This window comes from Gopherus evgoodei, chromosome 10, assembly GCF_007399415.2.
Source record: "Gopherus evgoodei ecotype Sinaloan lineage chromosome 10, rGopEvg1_v1.p, whole genome shotgun sequence".
NCBI lineage: Eukaryota > Metazoa > Chordata > Testudines > Testudinidae > Gopherus > Gopherus evgoodei.
Genome location: NC_044331.1, coordinates 32427983 through 32447737, shown reverse-complemented (window position 1 = coordinate 32447737; position 19755 = coordinate 32427983). Strand labels below are relative to the sequence as shown.

The window sequence follows — 19755 nt, the reverse complement described above, 5'->3', positions numbered from 1 at the left end:
TCCCTGTACAGGAAGAGGTGGGAGCTTCAGGGTGATCTTCCCACCTCAATGCAGCCAGTGGCCTGTGCTCCCTACTGCCATGCTGGAGCCACATTTATTTATTGACAAATAAAATTTGCAGAACTTCAAAATATTGTGCACAAAATTTTAGTTTTTTTGGCACAGAATTCCCTCAGAGTATGAGATAAGACCTTGCTATACCTTCTTGGACTCACTCAAAATCACTATCATAGAAAAGTAAAGGCAGTGTTATCTATCTGATGTCACATGTCATAGTGAACTAGGGTGAAGGCAGCCCTCTGTTAGTTCCCAGGTATTTTCTGTTACAGTGGTATGTATTCCTTTAGAACTGTTAAATAGTGAATGGCAAAAATAAGAGCATCGTAAGAATATGAAGGACAAGAGCTGAATTTCTGCCTTATTCCTGCACTAATTTGCAGTGGGAGCAGAATGGGGAGGGGGATGAATATGAAATTGGCAAATACAAATTTTAATTAAAAGTTGTTGTTTATTAGAGATGAAGTGGAGAAAGTGCTATAGAATAAAATATTTTGATAATAGTATATATTTCTGGTAGTGACTTATCTTGACATGAAATAGCCTATTATTGTGTTAGATTGGTAAACTTTTCCAGATGGAAAATGTTTTACTTTCTGTCTTATAGCACAGAGCACTGTCAGTCCATACATAATAATAATTATAATATTTGTTAGTGAGTAGTTACTTCAACTAAATTTAGTAATGAGGCTGATCTTATTTCACCTTAACATTTTCTTGTTTTGCAGTTTCTAGTACACAAGACAGATTTGTTGTGTAGTTGAGAAATAGTTTGGGTAGACACAATGATTAGAATCCCGTTCTACATTATAGCTTTGTTTCACAAAAGAAACAATAAGGAATAAAACATGGATTTGTTTAAAATTGAGATTAGCGTTCATTTGGTATATACCTTGTTACATGTTGTCTATTGTAGCAGTTTGTGTCCTTTTTTTTTTTAAAACAGTGGACCCTACACCTGGTCACAAAATATAGCTTTGTTCCTCCATGTCTTTTACTCTGTGATTTATATTTAACAAAATTACTTGCCTCCAGTCATCTTTGAAGCAGCCATTGTGGACAGAGAATGGAATAATTTTTAGTAGGTGCAAGTAATGAATTACTTAGGTCCCTGAGTACATGATGTGAAACTAGTGTAATTTGTCTCCGCATTCAGGGTTCATGTGCAAATGAATGTGTTTCCACAGGGGACATTCCCCTACTCTTTACCCTTGCATCTTTCACCTGAAGCCTACATAAAATAGATACCATGAAAAAAGAATGATTAACAGTGTTTCAAGAGTCCAGCTAGAAGGCTGAACCTACAAAGAAAGTTGCTTATTTGCTGAGAGAAAGCCTTAACTAGTTCAGTGCAAACTGATAGGCCTAAACATGTATTTACAGATTGGTATCTGAATAAAAATGATACTTTTAAATACCCCTTATGCTGTCAGATATACTGTATCAACAGTGATTATTACAGCTCCATAGACTTCTTGCATTAGTAGTAATAAATATTTATTTGCATTCTATCCAAAACTCCAAAAGTTTTCTAAGAGCTTTTCCCTCTCTGTGCTAATTCCAGTATAACAGAGCAACAAATGTTACCTGTGGATCTCAAATACCTACAGGTGACTTAGCTGGCTTGTTAAAGAAGAAAAAAACCACATTGGATTTATTTTTAAAGGATTTTAAAATTGGAGAAAATATGGGAGATAGGAGGAGCACCTTAATCTGTTTCCCTGCTGTTGTTTGTTCCTGCCTCATCCTCTGCAGAACCTCCAAAACAAGATCATAGGAACTTTTAGCCACTTTTGAAATTATAAACTCATGGTATTTTATGCAGTGGAAAAACAACATCCACAAAAAAACCCCAAAACAATTAAGCACACTTGTATTCTATACTTTTTTGTTTTGTGTTTGTACAGTGCCTAGCATTCTGAGGCTCTGGTACATGACTGGGGCATGTAGGTGCTACCACAATACAAATAAAAACTGAATAAGTTTCTCCATCCCATTTTTATTATCAAGACCTGTTTCATTTCCCTAAAACATTTCATCTGTACCAGTAGTCTTTGGTTCTACAATACTTCCGAGCTTTCTGGATCAGAGTAATCTATAATGTAGTAAGGTACCAAATGCTTTTATGATAAATTACAGAATATACTTCCTTCTACTCGATTCTGCCAATTGATTAATTTAGATTGTCTAGATCAGTATACTGAACAATCCTTTCTTAAATAAACCCATACTGTTCTCTGCCTTTAATAATTTTCACACTTATAGATGTTTCCAGTGCCTTTCCTCTAGGGAACTAGGCCTGCAGATGTTTAATTTTTCTCTATCCTCCCTTGATCCCTCACTAAATATGGAAAACTAAATTAGTTTTTTTAATACTGCCTCTAGTCTTAAAACCAGCATATAACTTAGCCAAAGGCTTTCGTATTCCCTTACTAGTTCCTTCCGAATTTTGGAATGTAATTCTTCCAAGTTTGGCATGTTTCCATGTTTTACCATTATAATGGCTTACTTACCTACTTTCAGCAATCGCAAAGCTTTTTTTCACACACATGCCCCGTGCAGAAAATCATGTCCCATTATCTGGTAGCAGCTTATTTTCTGCTACCTTTATAAAGAATGGTATGATGGTATAATGTAGTCTTGCGCATTTTACAGTTGAAGAAACTGAGGCCTGCGAAATCTAAGACCAGCTTGAAAATGTGGTCCTTATACAAACTCCTCCTGTTTTTGTAGCTGCAAATGGGTAAGTGCAGTTAAGGTGATTTAGTAGTTTCAGTTCCTGATTTGTGGGCATAATCGATTACTTAGACTTCCAGGTGACCTTAATTGCATTTGTGCCCACAATTTGTGGATATTTTTGAAGACTAATTTTTAAAAATCTGGACCCAGTGATTTGCCAAGGATCACACAGTGACTCAGTGCCAGATCCAAGAATAAATCTACATCTTGCAACTTCCATTCCTGTCTCTTAACCACAAGATATTCCCTCTCTCTCTCTAGGTTATCTATTCTTTCCTCCATCACATTATTATTTGAGCACCTATCCATCTCCTTTCTGTGGCAGTGCTTTAAGAAAAACAGCAAGTAGCCTCCTACCAACCTCATTTTTTACTTTTTCCTTTTGTCACAATCTGTTAAACTGAATTCTAAAGAAGAATAAAGAAATATTTTTAACAAATCCCTTCGCAGAAATGGATGAAATAAATGTTCTTTCTCATAGCTGAAAATACAGGCAGATGTAACTTTTGCAGCAGCATTCTAATTTTTTTGAAACTGTTATGGTGTTGATACATAGGCTATGTAACATCCTTTTTTCTTTTTTTTTTTTCTTTAGCAATTTCTGAGTGCTTGTATTGGACATGTGAAGAAGTATCCTGAATTTTACAGTCTCCATGAAATCACCGGTATCATGGGAGGCAAATTTAGCACAGAGTTGACCTTGAAGCTGGAGAAAAATCTGCTTGCATTGGTAACATCTCTCTCTTTCTCTCTCTCAAAATTTTCTGATAACTTGAATTAAACATGCATTACATTATGTAATGCTACGTTGATTGAGATCATTCTTCCATGCTTGGACTATAGGTTACATCTTGCAAGACACATTGCTTAGGTCAGGGGTGGGCAAACTTTTTGGCCCAGGGGCCACATTGGGGCAGCCACACAGCTGGACAGAAGCGGCGGTTTCCCCTTCAAAGTGCAGCTTCTCTCCAGCCAGCTGCGCGGCCTCCTGGTGCTCCTCCTGAGTCCTCCGTCCGCGTTCCCTGCGCTTCCGCCACCCTCGCCTCCCGCCTGCTCCCCTGCCCCCACAGTGCAGTCCCTCCCCTCCATGGAGTTTGTGCCGGTGCTGAGCTGCCCAAGTGCCCAGCCCTGGTCCCCCTGGTGTTGGGGGGCCCGTGCCAGGGCACCCTGTGTTCATTGGCAAATCTGCCCCTGAGCCGTGCCGCCCAGCCGGAGCCAGCCACACTGCCGGCACGGAGCTGAGGCTGCGGGGGAAGGGAGACAGCAGGGGAGGGGCCGGGGCTGGGCAGGATGGCCCCGCGAGCTGTAGTTTGCCCACCTCTGGCTTAGGTAATAAGTACATTATCTTGGAGACTGGAAGGTAACTGTTCTATATGAATATTTCTAAAATATGAGAATCATAAATTTTTAGAGGGAATTTATCTAAACAATATTTTCATTCTAAAAAAATCTAATATAAAATCCCAACACTGATGCCAATAAATGTCTGATACTGCTTTATTGTATTCAAGGGAAAGGCAAGATTTGTTAAAGTATTGTCACCTGCCATGCATACGCAACTACAGCTATCTGTAGATTATAAAACTGCAGCATCTGTTGCAACTCCAGAACAGAAAGCTTCTGCTCTGCACAATGTGAGTAGCTATTGTTATAATGTATGTAATAATGTATTCATATCATTGTTTTTAGTGGTGCACGATCAATGTGGCGTTTCTGTTACAACAATCATCCTACTATTTTTAAAGTTTGAAATAGCACTAACACCCTAATCCGATGCTCACTGCAGTAAATTCCATTCGTTTCAGAGACATTGGATGAGGCCCTTAGATAGCCGACATGTTGGCTATCTATAACCTCTAATGAATTTAGATAGAACTATTGTTTGCAGTACTCTGGTTAAAGATCTATTTTTGTATTAATTAAAAATTATCTTTTTTGTATTAAAATATCAATATTTATGTCATAAAAAGAGTTTGATTATACAAAAAAAAGAGTTTACAAAGGATTTTTTTTCTCATTATGGGAATTTATTTGTCACAAAATATGAACTCAGACTTTGAATTAAATAGTTTATTAGGCTATATGCTAGATTATTTCCTGAAAAGATATCTTAAATTATTGCTAGTAGCCTTACATAAACAAAGTGATAAGAAGCAGTTGTCTCCTATCACAGATGCCGTGTGGTGTGGCTCTTTTAAAAAAAATAAATTATTCTACATAACTTGTTGTACACTAATATAGGAGCTATGTTCACAGGTTGTGCATTGGCCATTCAAGAGACCCAGAGATTTTGGAGGGTTAGGGCTTGGAAATGTCTGAGGTGCAAGAGGAGAAGTCAGGAAGAAACCATTAACATGTCCCGTGGTTCATCAAAGGGTAGTCCGGCTACTGTGAACTACATATAGTTCACTGGCAAGAACCTTGAAAGAAAGGAAGAAATAGCTAGTGGTTCCTCCTTCTCTCCCACATTCTTGTACTGTCCTGAACTGCTCTTGCGTTCCCCAAATTGCCATTTCTGATCTTTCCAGCTCTCATCATCTCATCAACCCATGCTTCCAAGTTCCTCATGCTTGTGTAGATCCATAAGCATAATTCCTGGCAAGTGTCATAATCTTAATTCTATATTTCTTGCGTTTATCATATTTGGATTATGTGTTTAACATTCGTGAAAGGTAATATTTACTCAGATCACTGGTGTGTGCCTGCATATTTAACTTCACCATGCTTTTTTTTTTGTGTGTGGGAACTATTAATGCTATTTCTGGGCCCATGAGGTGTTGATATTTTTCTAAATGTTGAGGATACAAAAGCATCCTATGATAGTCTAATGAACAAGAAGTAGTGATGCTCCATTAGTTGAAATTGACTCTTCAATGTGTTGTGTTATATGCTTTTTTTTTTTTATTATTTATCTGACTCAAAGTACTAATTGTGTGTTTGTATGAGAGAGAGAGATCTGTGTGGGGTTTTTATGTTTGTTTTTTGTTTGGGTTTTTTATTTTTATTTTTTTTAAGCATCATGCAGCTGTTTGTTGATTTTCTTTGTTTCCTTTTTTCCTGGTAATTTTTTGTGCTACAAGATGTGTGTATAGGATTCAGAGAACACTTTTAGGGTCTTGCCTTAAAGTTTCTTTGATTCTGAACTTGAACATTGATGTTGTATTTGAATATTTGTTTTCAAATTTTTTTTATTCAGTAATTTAAAAAAACCCTGGATATTGAAATTAACTTTTTTTGCTTGTTAATGTTTAAAATGTCACTGTTAATTTCTTTTTTTATTAATTTGTTTCAGGACATTAGTTTGGATCCAAATGCTGAAAAACTTGCTTTAAAATATTGTCCACAAATAGTTTTAAATAGTCAGTCATTATTTACTTTGTTGAATAATCATGGACTAAACTATAAGGAACAGTGGGAAATACCAGTTTCTGTTAAAATGATCACTGCTGAAGGTACAGTATGTTTTTGTTCACAGGGTTTGTGTTTTTTATAGTCCTTTTCCAGAGGTACACAGATAAGAGAATTTGAAAATCCTAATTGTCCAAATAGTCTTTCCCTATTTATGCATACTTATGCTTATACATTGATTCCCTGTAACTCTATGAATTATTAGTCAAATAATATGTGCTTTCTGTTGTCGTTGTTATAAAATTACTTAGGTGTTTCTTTTGCACCCCACCACTATCTTTATAGCTTATGATTCATTTTAATGTCTCAGATCTAACTTCTCAGTAATCATACTACTTAATTAATCTAAGTGTGCAGGAAAAATTTACAAGTTAAAAAAACAGCTTTGTTTCTCAATGAGGAAATGGTAATCATGTTTTATATAGAGCATTCAGGCTTTTTAAGTTTTGTCAAATCAGTTTGCGTAAACACATACCGACCAGCAAAAAGAAGACAAGAGAATGGAAAAATAAGAAAATAGTGCTCTCTTTCTGGTCTGGTGGTAGATGGGAGTATTCATTTTAGACAGTTTCATGATGGGGCTGTGGCTCTTTCCTTAGGCATACAGAGTCTAGTCCATGTAAACTCGGATTGGAAAGGGTGGATTAGAGGCACAATCTCATAGCTAGGTGTAGTTTCCCCTTTTTCTTGGTGACAGGAACCAGCGGCACTGCCGTCAGAATGTTAAGGCAAAACTAAGTCTATGACCTAGGGTTCATTGGTAAAATCTGAGAAATTCCTTGGCCTCAAGTCAATTGGTATAGCATTCATGACTAGGATCAGAAAATAAAGAAAAGCAAAGGAAAAAATGAATACAGAATAAAATCAACAAAAGCAGAGAGAGGGATGAGCTTAGGTCCTAGACTTGATCAGCCCATAGAAAATTACTAGGCTGTTCAGAACAGAGGTTTCTAGTAGCTTTTCTTACTGATTTAGGAGCCTGAATCTCATTTTCAAAGGGGATTTAAGCACTTTTTGACTTCCAAGTGTTTAAAACCTTTTTGAAAATGAGATCGAGCCCTGGTCGATACTACAGAGTTAGGTTGACATAAGGCAGCGTACATCAACCTAGCTCTGTAAGCATCCACAGTAAAATGTAGCCCCTGTGTAATTCGCCCACTACAGCGGCTTAATAACTCTACCCCCAGGAGAGGTGTAGCGCTTAGGTCAATGCAGTAAGGTCGATGCAGTGTCAGTGTAGACACTGCATTGCTTACGTTGACTGTTTTTGCCTTTCAGAATCCTTCCTGCAATGCTCCATGCTGACAGTTAAATTGGTGCAAGTGCTGCTGGTGAGCATGTGCATCACTGACACAAGGAGTGTAGTATGGACATGCAAAAGCAATTTAATTACTGCGGTGACTTAGGTTCACTTAATTTTGTAATGTAGACATACCTTAGGCTTGAATCAGTTAAGTGTTGCAATGCTGTGTGCACTAAATGCCTAAATACTTTTAAAAGTTTGGGCCTAAATCAATTACACTCACTCTGTTCGAGGTAGCCCAAGTCAATTGATCCTATTGTCTTGACCAATCTCAGTGTTTAAAACTTACAAATGTGGAATTATGAACCAAAAAAAAAACTGCATTCAAAACTAAAACAATTTAAAATTTTAGAGCCTGAAGTCCATTCAGTCCTACTTCTAGTTCAGCCAGTCACTCAGACAAACAAGTTTGTTTGCATTTGCAGGAGATAATGCTGCCCACTGCTTGTTTACAGTGTCACCTGAAAGTGAGAACAGGCATTCTCATATCTCTGTTGTAGCTGGCGTCGCAAGATATTTATGTGCTCAATGTGCTAAAAATTCATATGTCCCTTCATGCTTCAATCACCATTCCAGAGCACATGCGTCCATGGGTTCTGCTCGATAACAATCCAAAGCAGTGCGGACAGATACATGTTCATTTTCTTTATCTGATTCAGATGCCCCCAGCAGAAGGTTGATTTTCTTTTTTGGTGGTTCAGGTTCTGTAGTTTCTGCAGCAAGTGTGTTGCTCTTTTAAAACTTCTGAAAGCATGCACCACACCTCGTCCCTCTCAGGTTTTGGAAGGCACTTCAGATTCTTAAACGCAGGGTTGAGTGCTGTAGCTATCTTTAGAAATTTCACATTGGTATCTGCTTTGCATTTTGTCAACTTTGCAGTGAAAGAGTTCTTAAAATGAACAACGTGCTGGGTCACCATCCGAGACTGCCATAACATGAAATATATGGCAGAATGCGAGGAAAGCATAGCAGGGGACATACAATTGTCCCCCCAAGGAGTTCAGTCACAAGTTTAGTTAATGCATTTTTTTTTTTTTAAATGAGCATCATCTGCATGGAAGCATGTCTTTTGGAATGGTGGTCAAAGCATGAAGGCGCATACAAGTGTTTAGCCTACCTGGCACGTAAATACCTTGCAGTGCCGGCTACAGAAGTGCAATGCAAATGCCGGTTCTCACTTTCTGGTAACATCGTAAATAAGAAGAGGGCTGAACAAGAAGCGGGTCTGAATAGACTTCCTGAAGTTTTACATTGTTTTGTTTTTGAATAGGCTTCTGTTTCTGTAGGCTTTTGTTTTCCATAGGCTCTGAAGTGTTACATTGTTTTGTTTTTGAGTGCAGTTATGTAAGAAAAAAAAATTTACATTTGTAAGTTGCACTTTCAGGACAGAGATTGCACTACAGTATTTGTATAAGGTGAGTTGAAAAATACTATTTTTTATCATTTTTACAGTGCAAATATTTATAATAAAAATATTATACACTTTGATTTCAGTTACAACACAGAATACAATATAAATGAAAATGTAGAATAACATCCAAAATATTTAATAAATTTCAAAACTGCGATTAATCGCAATTAATTTTGTTGTTAATCATGAGTTAACTGCAATTAATTGACAGTCCTTGTCTAAATCAATTAAGTCACGCAAATACAAATATTTTTGTTGCCAGATGCATCCTGGCAGGAGTTTAAATATAGACTTCCCCATTTTTCTACGTCTACTACCTTCTGACCATTTTTTCACTTTGTTTCCTCCAGTTTGTTAAAGAAGTTAAAATGTTATCTTAATAAGTCAGTGGATTGTGAATTGATGGTGATATGGAATCTCAAAATTTGGTATGAATAAAAAAAAATGTGTTTTCTTCAGTATTTATTGAATACCCAAGGTGAATAATTGAGAGTCAGGTGAGCAAGGCAATACTTTGTCCCACCTCCCATTACAGTTGCTAACCAAGGACTTTTACTTAGCTTGCAGCAAGCTGGGTGTCAACCTATCCCACAGCAGTCTACTGTGCATTGTGTTCATGTGGACCCAGGTGCTGTGCACTAAAAAAGGTTCCTTGGTGTGCTTTAATCTACTCCCAGATCAAAGTGGGATAGATCAAAGTGCACTACAGAAGGTTTTGTTCGCAGCACCCTGTGGATACTTAGACTATGGCTTCACAACAGCGCCTACAGTGACATGGCTGCACTGATGTAGCTGCGCTGCTAGTGCAGACACTCTAAGCCGATGGGAGAGAGCTCTGCTATGAATTTAAATTACTCCAGCCCCCACGAGGGGAAGTAGCTGTGTCAGTGGGAGAAGCTTTCTCCTGGCACTTAGGTCAGTATAACTTACGTCGCTCAGAGAGCTGGTTTATGTTTCTCAGGGATGTAAATAACGTATACTGATTTAAGCTGCAGCGTGTACATAGCTTTAGTGTGCAGTGAGCTGGTGCAGGGTAGATTCACATCTCAACTTGCTATGTAATAAGTGTTCATATAAATAAGCCATGATAGTGGGAATTCCATACCAGGGAAGGAGCTGGCAAGAGGGGATTGGAAGGAGTGAATACAAATGTTTGCAAATTTCATGTATTTGTTTGTGAAGCATAATTGTCTTGTCTGTAACTGTTTGACTCAATGCATACCTATTTGATGGTTTTCACTTAAATCTGCAGAATGCTAAATTAACACTTTATCACATAAAAGGCTCCCGATCATGTGTGATGTTATTAAAAGGGTGGTCTTATTCTCTGAAATAACCAAACTCTTCAGTATACTTTTTTTGTTTAAAGTGTGTGTCCTACCTTCAAATGATTTTGTAAAGATTAATTTCACTTATTTTTTTCCTTGTAAAATTAACTACGTTTTCAAAAGTATTAACATAATCTGAAGACAGTGGAGTCTATGATATGAATGTTGCACTTAAGGCAAAGTCTAAAAACAGGACGGCATTACTAGGGGAGGGATAGCTTAGTGGTTTGACATTGGTGGGGCAAAGTCAGTACTTGGTCCTGCTAGTGAAGGCAGAGGGCTGGACTCAGTGACCTTTCAGGTTATCTTCCAGTTCTATGTGATAGGTATATCTCCACATGTATATGTATATGTATATATGTGTGTGTTAGGTTGCTGAACATTCTTTGCTGCTAATGAGACGTGAAATGGAAAAAAACAGGCTTGACACTCAGAGCCCTAGATCAGTTTGTGGGGCTGGCAGTTGGAGAAAACACCTTTTTTTTTTTTTAGTTTGCAAACTGAATATATTTGATATGGGAATTGTGAGATATAATGAATGTGAAACTCCAAAATGCTAATTTTACAAATTAACTTTTCAGGATAGAGCTGCACTTTAAATAATATGTGAAACTGAAGTAAACTGTCAACATATTTCATATTGCTGCCATGGAATCCTGATAAATTTCACTTTTCTTAGATGTATGTGTTCCCCAATGAATAATTAATAGAAAGGAATGTAAAATGCTTTTCAACACAAGTCAGAGGGATGAAGTTTAATATTTAAATTACTTAATGATTTTTCTTTAGAGTATGGGAAACATAAACCCTTTCCTCCTCTTAAAAGGTGCCAAACCAGTCAAAGTGATTTATATTGACTCACCACTCCCAAAAAAAGAGATGACAGTGAGAGAGAGAAACCAAATTTTTCATGAAACCCCGCTGGACTCTGTGATGTCCAAAAAATCTGTTGTTCCAGTCTCTGCTGTGTTGATGGACAATCCATTTGAGGAAAATATATTTCAGTGGAACGTATGTAGCTGTCTGTCTTTTCAAAAATATGCTATCTTATTTCCTTGATCTTTGTGTTCTGCAGTGATATTGGGGGAAACCAAGGTTCTCGCCATTATCATCACTGAATTATGGAGGTTTTTTTAATGTCTCTCTCTCTTCTTAAATGCTTCTATCTAGTTTAGTCTGATTACTGATGTGTGCCCTCTTTAAATATATTTGTTTGTATGGCTTACATAGGTGGCAGTTTTCATATTGTTTGTCCCCTTTACTCATATTTTGAAAGGCTCTTGTGACTCTTAGGTTTAGAGGTGTTTTATACATAAATTACTAAAATATTATTCTTTCTGTCTTCAAAACAATGTCTAGGGGGTACAACATTTTGTGCATCTCTGTTGCATTGTATTTAGCAATTTGTTTTACTTTGGTGTGATGCACTTGATTGTTGATTAATTTTTCTTTGTTTATATGAAGATGCCTCCTGATGCTTGTCAATTAAGGAGGACTCCGAGTCTGGACCACATGGATCTAGACTTTGACAATGATGTCACAGAATTGGAGACCTTTGGAGCAACATCTAAGCCCTTGAAGACGTCCAAAATGGAAAATACACCTGCTAATGTATGTAAAACTCTATCAGACAAGCTAAAAATAGAGAAACAGTTGGTATCTACTGTAAGCGGTGGTGCTGAAGAGGGAACGAGCAAAGTTAATGAACAGGGATTTTCAGCATGTAGAAATGTGCAGAATGTGAACAAGACACAGCTGCCATCATCAAATGGTGATGTTGTGTGGACTGATTCTGAAGAAAATTCCTCATTTAAAGGCCTTAATTCAGATGAAGTTGAGTTAAATGATGAGCAACATGGTACGACCACAAACAAAGTATTGGACAATTGTACAAAGTTAAATACTTTGGCTAAAACTGATAGTTTCAGGAAAGAATCTGAAGTTACAGAAGTAAATGAGACTCCCATTTCTTTTTCCAATAGTGATACTGATGAAGAACGTTTGATCATTGACGCGGAATGTAAAAATGGCGAATATTGCAAAGCAGCTGTGTTTAGTTCTAATCCAGATCTTGTAGCAGATGTACCTAAATCACCTTCCCCGATACACACTTCATCAAGTAGCTTGGCTAACTCTTCAGAGAGCCCAGACCAGGAAAAAACTGCATCCAAAAAACCTTTTAAAAGGCTGTCTAAAGAATTTGACCCTCTTGGACAAATTTTGAAAATGCAAACTGAACTCCTTAAGCCGCCTTTCCCAAAAGCTCCTGAGCAGCCACTGGTGAATTGTGATAAAAGTTCTAATCCTACACCAAACCTTGTGCCCCCACCTTCAAAACCCACTGTAGCTTCCAGCATGGAACCTGCTGCAAACACAGGCAGCTTACCTAAATTTACATGGACTTCACATTTTCAGGGAGCTCCAAAAGGTAAGTGTTGCTTTTAGTGTATTCAAAATTAGAAGGAGAATTTGATAAGGCAGCCACTGAAGCCTTAATTCAGTCCTGTTGAAAGCACTAATGGTAGCAAATATGCTAATTTTTGAGGGTGGAGGAGCGGTGATGAAGCTTGGAATAGCACTGTGTTGTGTGTGAGAGAGAACGAGAATCTTGGATGCTCTGCTTAAATGCAGAAAATGTGCAGAAAATCTTTGTAGCTGTATTGATCCTTGATGGAAAATGTATAAAGACGGTAAAATTTTATTTGATTTATTTTACTATTGAGCCAGTAAAAAAAGTTACAGTATCTAAGCTTTCAGGCCAACAGTTTTTCAAGCATTGGGGGGGACTTCAAATATTGTGTATTGTCACACATGGTTCATTAAAATGGCCATATTATTTGTCAAATTTATTGAAATACATTTATTCTCTATCTCATTTATATCTTCACTAAAAATCTAGGACCTGATTACCATTTGTGCAAATGAGAATTACTCCCTGTCATTGCATCACTGCCCCATGTGCATTTTTGTGGCAGAACACAGTGCTGTAGCCTCTCTGCCTCAGTTTTCCTGACGGAGTTTAGAGTCCAGTTCGGTGGTTTATGTGACTCAGCCTTCTGGCCAGCTCACTCCAAAAGTTCAAACCCCTTTTAGGGTAGCAGAGTCCAAAGTCCCAGTATAAATCAAAAGAGTCTTTCTCCCAGTAGGGCTTAGTTCTCTGCCTTCTTTGGAGATTATTTGTCTGTCCGTCCTCTGGTCTCAGCTCTCAGTCCCTGCACCCCTTTTCTTCAGGTAGGGCACCTCTTCTGTAGCCTGGCTTAACAACCATCAGCAGGTCACAGGTACTTCCAGAGTGGTGTTTCCTCTTTTATGCTCCATAATGCCAAATGGTGGAAGGAGGTTTGCTTTACAGTATGAAGTGCTGCTTTTGAGTCCCAAAGAAGTTGTCTAATCCTTTTGTGGTGAAAATCAATGGAGGGTGAAGTTTGGGTATTTGTGACCAAAGAACGAGATGGGTATTGTACAACTTGTAGACAATAGGACATAGTTTTTACTTGTGGTGTTAATGCTCCTGGCCATTGTGCCAGCAAGCCAGGATCAGCTGAGTAATACTGAATGAAAGGGGAAACCCCATAACTAAGAAGCAAGGGATAGAGGGAGGCAGTGGTTGAAAGTTAGCTCTCTGAGTGGTGCTGAAAATAGTAAAAGGAAGGAAACCTGGGGAAACTTTCAGTTAAACTGGAACGAGGGTTTAAAAGATAGTTTCATTGAGACCATTTTTTTTTTAATCCAAATTTTCTTCATCTCTCTAAGGGTATATTTACCCTTCCAGCTCAAGGAGCCATACCCATGCTACCTCTGATCAGCGTAGGGTATTAAAAAATAGAAGTGTAGCTGCAACATCAGAGATGCTGGGTACAAACTGAGGGCAGCTAGCCCTCATGTCACCACAGCTACTCTTCTGATTTTAGCACACCATCTCAATCAGAGTGGATGGTATATCTTCTCAACCTGGGAATTACATCTTCACATGTTCACACCTGCCCTCAAACAGAGGTGTACAAATTTGTTCTCTTGCTATCTTGGCTTTCACACAGTAAAAATATCGAATTCAGGTGTTTGGCACTTAGAACTTTGATTTCTCTAGCTACGCCAGCAAACCAATGCTGCTGGAGAAGTTAGCGTACTTGTGCTGCCAAATGAAAGAATGGCAGTCATAAAGTGTTCAGTAAACCATTTGAGGTGATTCACAATTATACGGTAATTCTGACAAACCTCAGTACATTTCTGTATCCTTTTTGGCAGCAGGCCTGGAGCAGGCGCGCAGATTATTGTTTAATTTATGATTCTTTTCAGTTACAGGACAGATCATGTACTAGGAATAAGTGATTTTGAAATATCTATCTTTGGATGTAGATACTGTGTATATATAACTTTAATGTTGATATAGGCTTAATTTTTTTTACAGTATTATATCAGTTTTTGCTTTATTCTAAGATTGGCACATATTTCCATCTTTCCTATCTGTTACTCCTCCTTCAGATAGATGATTGATGATTAACCCCAGAAATGTTTATATTTCTTTTTTTTGCTTTTTAAATTCTATTAAAGGCATGATTAAAAAGATGCTGAATGAAGTTTTACTTAACTACCTAAAATTTAAATTTTGGGTCCTGAACAGGCTCATGGGCCCTTTAACAAAGGTTCTTTTAAAATCTCTTTAAAATGTACAGGTATAGGTTTAAACTTGATTTTGAAGTACTGGATGTGATAGTTCATGCAGGCTACACTTGGCCCAGAGATAAAAGTTTGTATACTATCTCACAGCTCCTCAGTTTTGGGGTCAGTTAAGCATCTAGCGCTAGTACATGGAGGTAATTCTTAGGAGGCATCATACATGGATTTTATTTTATTTTTATTTTTATTTTTGGCCCTTTTGTGCCACAATGGATGGGCTGACTATCTGGCCTGGATGTATGCAAGATGTCAGCATTTGAAATATGCAGTGTAGTTGTAGCCGTGTGAGTACTAGAAAAGGTGGGTGTGACGTTCCCCTTGTGTTATCTGGACGTGGTGATCTGCTAGGTCACTCCAATCCTTGACTCTGAGAGCCAGCCTTACCATGCTCTGCTGTGAGAAGCCCCGCTCCTGGGCTGTTCACACACATCCTCTGACATGTAAGCTGCTCCTTGACTTGTGTAACTGAATGACACTAGCCAATATCTCCGGTCCCAGACACAACCCTAGGAACCTCTGCCTTGCAGTGTCCAGTTACTCCTGCTGGATACTGCAAGCTTATATGAGTTTGTCAATTTAGCAAAGAAATTGATATATTCCAGGCTTGTTATCCCAAGGGAAGTCTCTGACACGCTTCAAACCAAAGGCACTGCTTCAGGTCGTATAAACAAGCAGATTTATTAACTATAAAGATAGATTTTAAGTAATTATAAGTCAAAACATAAGAAGTCGGATTTGGTCAAATGTAATAAAACCAAAACGCATTATAAGCTGATCTCAGCACTTTCAGTGCCCTTACAAACTTTGATGCTTCTCACCACAGGCTGGCTGGTTGCCTTTCAGCCAGGCTCTCCCCTTTGATCAGCACTTCAGTTGCTTGGTGGTGATGTCTGTAAATAGAGGTGAAAGAGAGAGGAAGAGCATGGCAAACATCTCTTCCTTTTATCATGTTCTTTCTTCCCTCTTGGCTTTGCCCCCCCCCCACCCCCTTTCAGGGTCAGATTAGCATTACCTCATCACAGTCCCAAACTGACCAAAGGAAGAGAGTCCAACAGATCCTTTGTTGTTGCCTAGGCCAGTATCCTTTGTTCCTATGAACTGGCCCTCTGTTCTTGGGGAGTTTTTGCCTGGGCTTGCCTTAAGCCATGAGGACACATTTTCAGCATCATAACTATATACATGAAATTACAACCCATAATATTACTATAACAACAATGCTCAGTGCATCATGAGCCTTCCGAAGACACCCAAACTTTGCATTGGATACCACACAGTCATTTTACAAGGATGACATGGGGGTGCTGGATGTTTTCCCCCAAGGTACAGAATGTCACAGTGGGTGAGGTAATAGCTTTTATTGGACCGACTTCTGTTGGTGAGGGAGACATTTGAAAGTCAGTTTCCTTAGTTTGAAGCATAAATAGGTTAAAAATCAAATCCAAAAACATCTTGCCACGTACATGATGATTCACAAAATTATACACTAGTTTAGTAGCTGCTGGATTCAGAAGCCCAAAAATGTCTTTATTCTGGATATGAAACCTAAAAAGAAATAGATGCAAAGGACTACAAGTCATATGCACTGATGGAAATGAAAGCAGTTAATCTAGAAGACCTACATTGAGAGATGGCAGCTGCCCAAACACCATAGTTGCTCTGTTTTGAACCCATCAAAAATTATGTATTATTCTAAATCTGTATAGGTCCAAGAAAGACATCCAGTTTTATTAATTGCAATTCAGCATTTTAGAATTCAAGTAGATGCATTTTAAACCACACTGACAATGAGCTTCTGACAATAAGAGTTCCTGTACCCATGCAACCCTAGCACTTTTTTTAGGTCTTTTAGTCTTTTTAAGCCTGTAGCCCTTGTCCTCAGCCATGGGTTTGGTCTCCTACCTACTATGATTGTAGCTGTGTACAGTATTCTAAATCTTTTCTCTCTAAACCCTAGTAAATCACAGAATTAAATTCACATTCACTAACCTCTTCTGATTCCACAGACGATAGTATTTGGGACATAATCTGCCATGTTACTGCAGTGTAGATTCAGAGTAAATACTTTTTCTTCAGTGGAGTTATTCCAGGTGTCCACTGGTGCAACAGAGGTCAGATTCTGATCCTACATTTGTATAAAAACAGCAGCCTAATGTTTGGTCTGCATAAGAATAGCTGTAACTAGGGTAAAATATATGCAAATGTTTAGTATACTTTTAGTAGTTACACAGGATTTGTGCATGAAATTTTCTAGGTTTGGTTTATCTAGAAATATATAGCAAGTGACCCCTCTGATTTGATAAGACAGTTTTGCAAATCTCTTACTAAAAGATAAAATACAATAAATGTTTTATTCTACTCTGAGGGGGGGAAAAATCTAATTACTTCCTTGTAAAGACTGTTGTTTTCTGTTCTATTTATTTTCAAAAGGATTGCTCCCAACTGAACTTAAGATGCTTGTTGAAGACCGGTCAGAATACACAGCTCCTCAGGATGGCAATCTTGTATATAAATTGTTCAGTTTGGATGACCTGCTGTTACTCGTGCGTTGCAGTGTACAAAAAGTAAGGACAGAGCGACGATCCTGTAATAAAAGACAAATCAGAAAGGTAAATATCCTGCTTTTGGCACCTTTACATATGTGCTTGACTGAAACTTGTTCCATTAATAAAACTTCTATTTAAAGTTCAGTAAGGAGATAAAGGCATTGCCTCAAGCACTGCAGTATTGTTTACACACACTTATTCCTTTAACATATCTCATCCAGTCATTACTAATACATCCTTTCGTATTTTGTTCATTTCTGTAACTGTCCAATTTCTATCCATTGAGCAATTATTTTCTGTAGGGAGAGAGGCAAGGATTACTTTTGACTTGTATAGCCCCATTTAGTTCATGCAGTTAAGTATTTTTGGGTCTGATCCTTCACTACTTAACTGTGGTGACACTCCCACAATGGGAATTTGGTCTCATTACAGCACGCAAGGTAATGGCCTGTTGGAAAAGAGAGTCCCCATCCTACAAACAATGACTCCTGTGAAGTTAAAGGCAATTGGCTATTCACTTGAATAAAACTATGTATGTGCTTAAGTATTTGCAGGATCAGGCCTGTAATTCTGAGGTTCTTCATGACCATAAGTACTTTATTTTGCTCTTCTTGTTATCTGTCCATTTCTGATCTTTCAGATGTTCATATTTAGGACACAGTTGTTTCTTGAGACTTATGAACCTAGAGTCTTTTCAGTTTTTATTGATGTTAGGCTAACTGCATGTTTGACTTTTGAATGTTGTTGTTTTGTTGGTGTGATTGCAAATTTATCAACCTCATACTCCCAAATATGGAGTAAGAGTAGAATTGCCAACTTTCTAGTGCACAAAACTGAACACCCCTTCCCTGAGGCCCTGCCCCTGCTCACGCCATCCCCCTTCCCTGCCTCACTTTCACTAGGCTAGGGCAGGGGGGTGAGGGCTCCGGCTGGGGGTGTGGGCTCTGGGGTGGGGCCAGGTATGAGGGGTTTGGGGTAGGGCAGGGGATTGGGATGCAGGGGATGGGGTATAGGCTCTGGGCTAAGGATGCTGGCTCCGGGTGTGGCCAGAAATGAGGGGTTCAGGTTGTGGGAGAGGGCTCTGGTCTGGGCGGGGTTGAGGTGTAGGGGGGGTTAAGGGCTCCAGCTCTGGGAGCTGTGGGCTCTGGGGTGGGGCTAGGGATGAGGAGGTTGGGGTGCAGGAGCAGGCTCAGGGCTTACCACTGCTCCTGAAAGTGGCCACTAGATCCCTGCGGCCCCATAGTGCATGGGCAGCCAGGGAGACTCTGCACGCTGCCCCCGTGCTCAGAGGGGCTGCCCCGGTAGTTCCCATTGGTCTCAGTTCCCGGCCAGTGGGAGTTGAAGAGCCGGCTCACAGGGCTGTGCGCATAGAGCCTCGCTGGCCGACCATGTGCCTAGGGGTCACAGGGACTTGACAGCTGCTTCTGGGAGCCGCACGGAGCCAGGGTAGGGAGGGAGCCTACCTTAGCCCTGGGTGCCTGCTGTGCCACCGACCAGACTTTTAACAGCCCAGTCGGAAGTGCTGACTGGAGCCACCAGGGTTGCTTTTTGACTGGGCGTTCCAGTCAAAAATAGGATGCCTGTCAACCCTAAGTACAAGCACTGTACTGGCTGGAGCAAGGAGGCTTTGAGGAGGGAATGGTACGTAAAAGGCAAGTTTGTAACTTAAGCATAGGATCAGAAGTTAGGAGATCACCGCTCTATTGCTCGTTGTCTCACACTTTGTGTGACCTTGAACAAGTCAGTTAATCTCAACTGGACGCTCAGTTGCCACACTTGTAAAATGGAAATAATTACCTTACAAGACGACTACCCTCTGAGGACCGTGGCCGCTGGACAAGCAACTGCCGAAATGCCGCCACGAAGGAGTGTCATCAAGAGGCGTCACCACCGAAATGCCGCTGAAATTCGGCAGGATTTCGGCAGTAGTGCTTCTTGACATTGCCACTTCTCGGTGGCATTTCGGCGGCTGCTTGTCTGGCGGCCAGTAGGCAGGCGCACATGGATGCCCCAGCAGGCGCCATGGTGCCCACGGGCACCGTGTTGGGGACCCCTGTAATAGGTGATATTGAATGAAATGAAGTAGGGAGAAAACTTTTAAGTGGAATTTTCTCATGTCACTCCTACAATGCTTTGTCGCATCTTTTTTTTTTTCCTATACTTTGCTAATCAAAGGTAAAGGTAGTCATGATGGTTTGGGAGCAATGGTCCCAAACTGCTAGAAAGACTGGAGGAGGCTATAGAATTTCCTAGAACACAAAGAGGGATGGTAGGAGGATTCTGGTTTGC

The 19755-nt window shown here is 39.3% G+C and overlaps 1 protein-coding gene across 2 annotated transcripts in view; it reads left to right on the top strand.

Moving 5' to 3' along the window:
• Window positions 1-19755, top strand: part of ICE2 (interactor of little elongation complex ELL subunit 2) — a 54159-nt gene that overhangs the window by 21328 nt on the left and 13076 nt on the right. For both annotated transcript variants that reach the window (XM_030577087.1, XM_030577088.1), the window contains 6 exons: window positions 3392-3526; window positions 4308-4430; window positions 6089-6248; window positions 11073-11257; window positions 11711-12674; window positions 17351-17529. In XM_030577087.1, coding sequence (XP_030432947.1) covers window positions 3392-3526; window positions 4308-4430; window positions 6089-6248; window positions 11073-11257; window positions 11711-12674; window positions 17351-17529 — 1746 coding nt within the window. The remainder of the gene's footprint in view (window positions 1-3391; window positions 3527-4307; window positions 4431-6088; window positions 6249-11072; window positions 11258-11710; window positions 12675-17350; window positions 17530-19755) is intronic.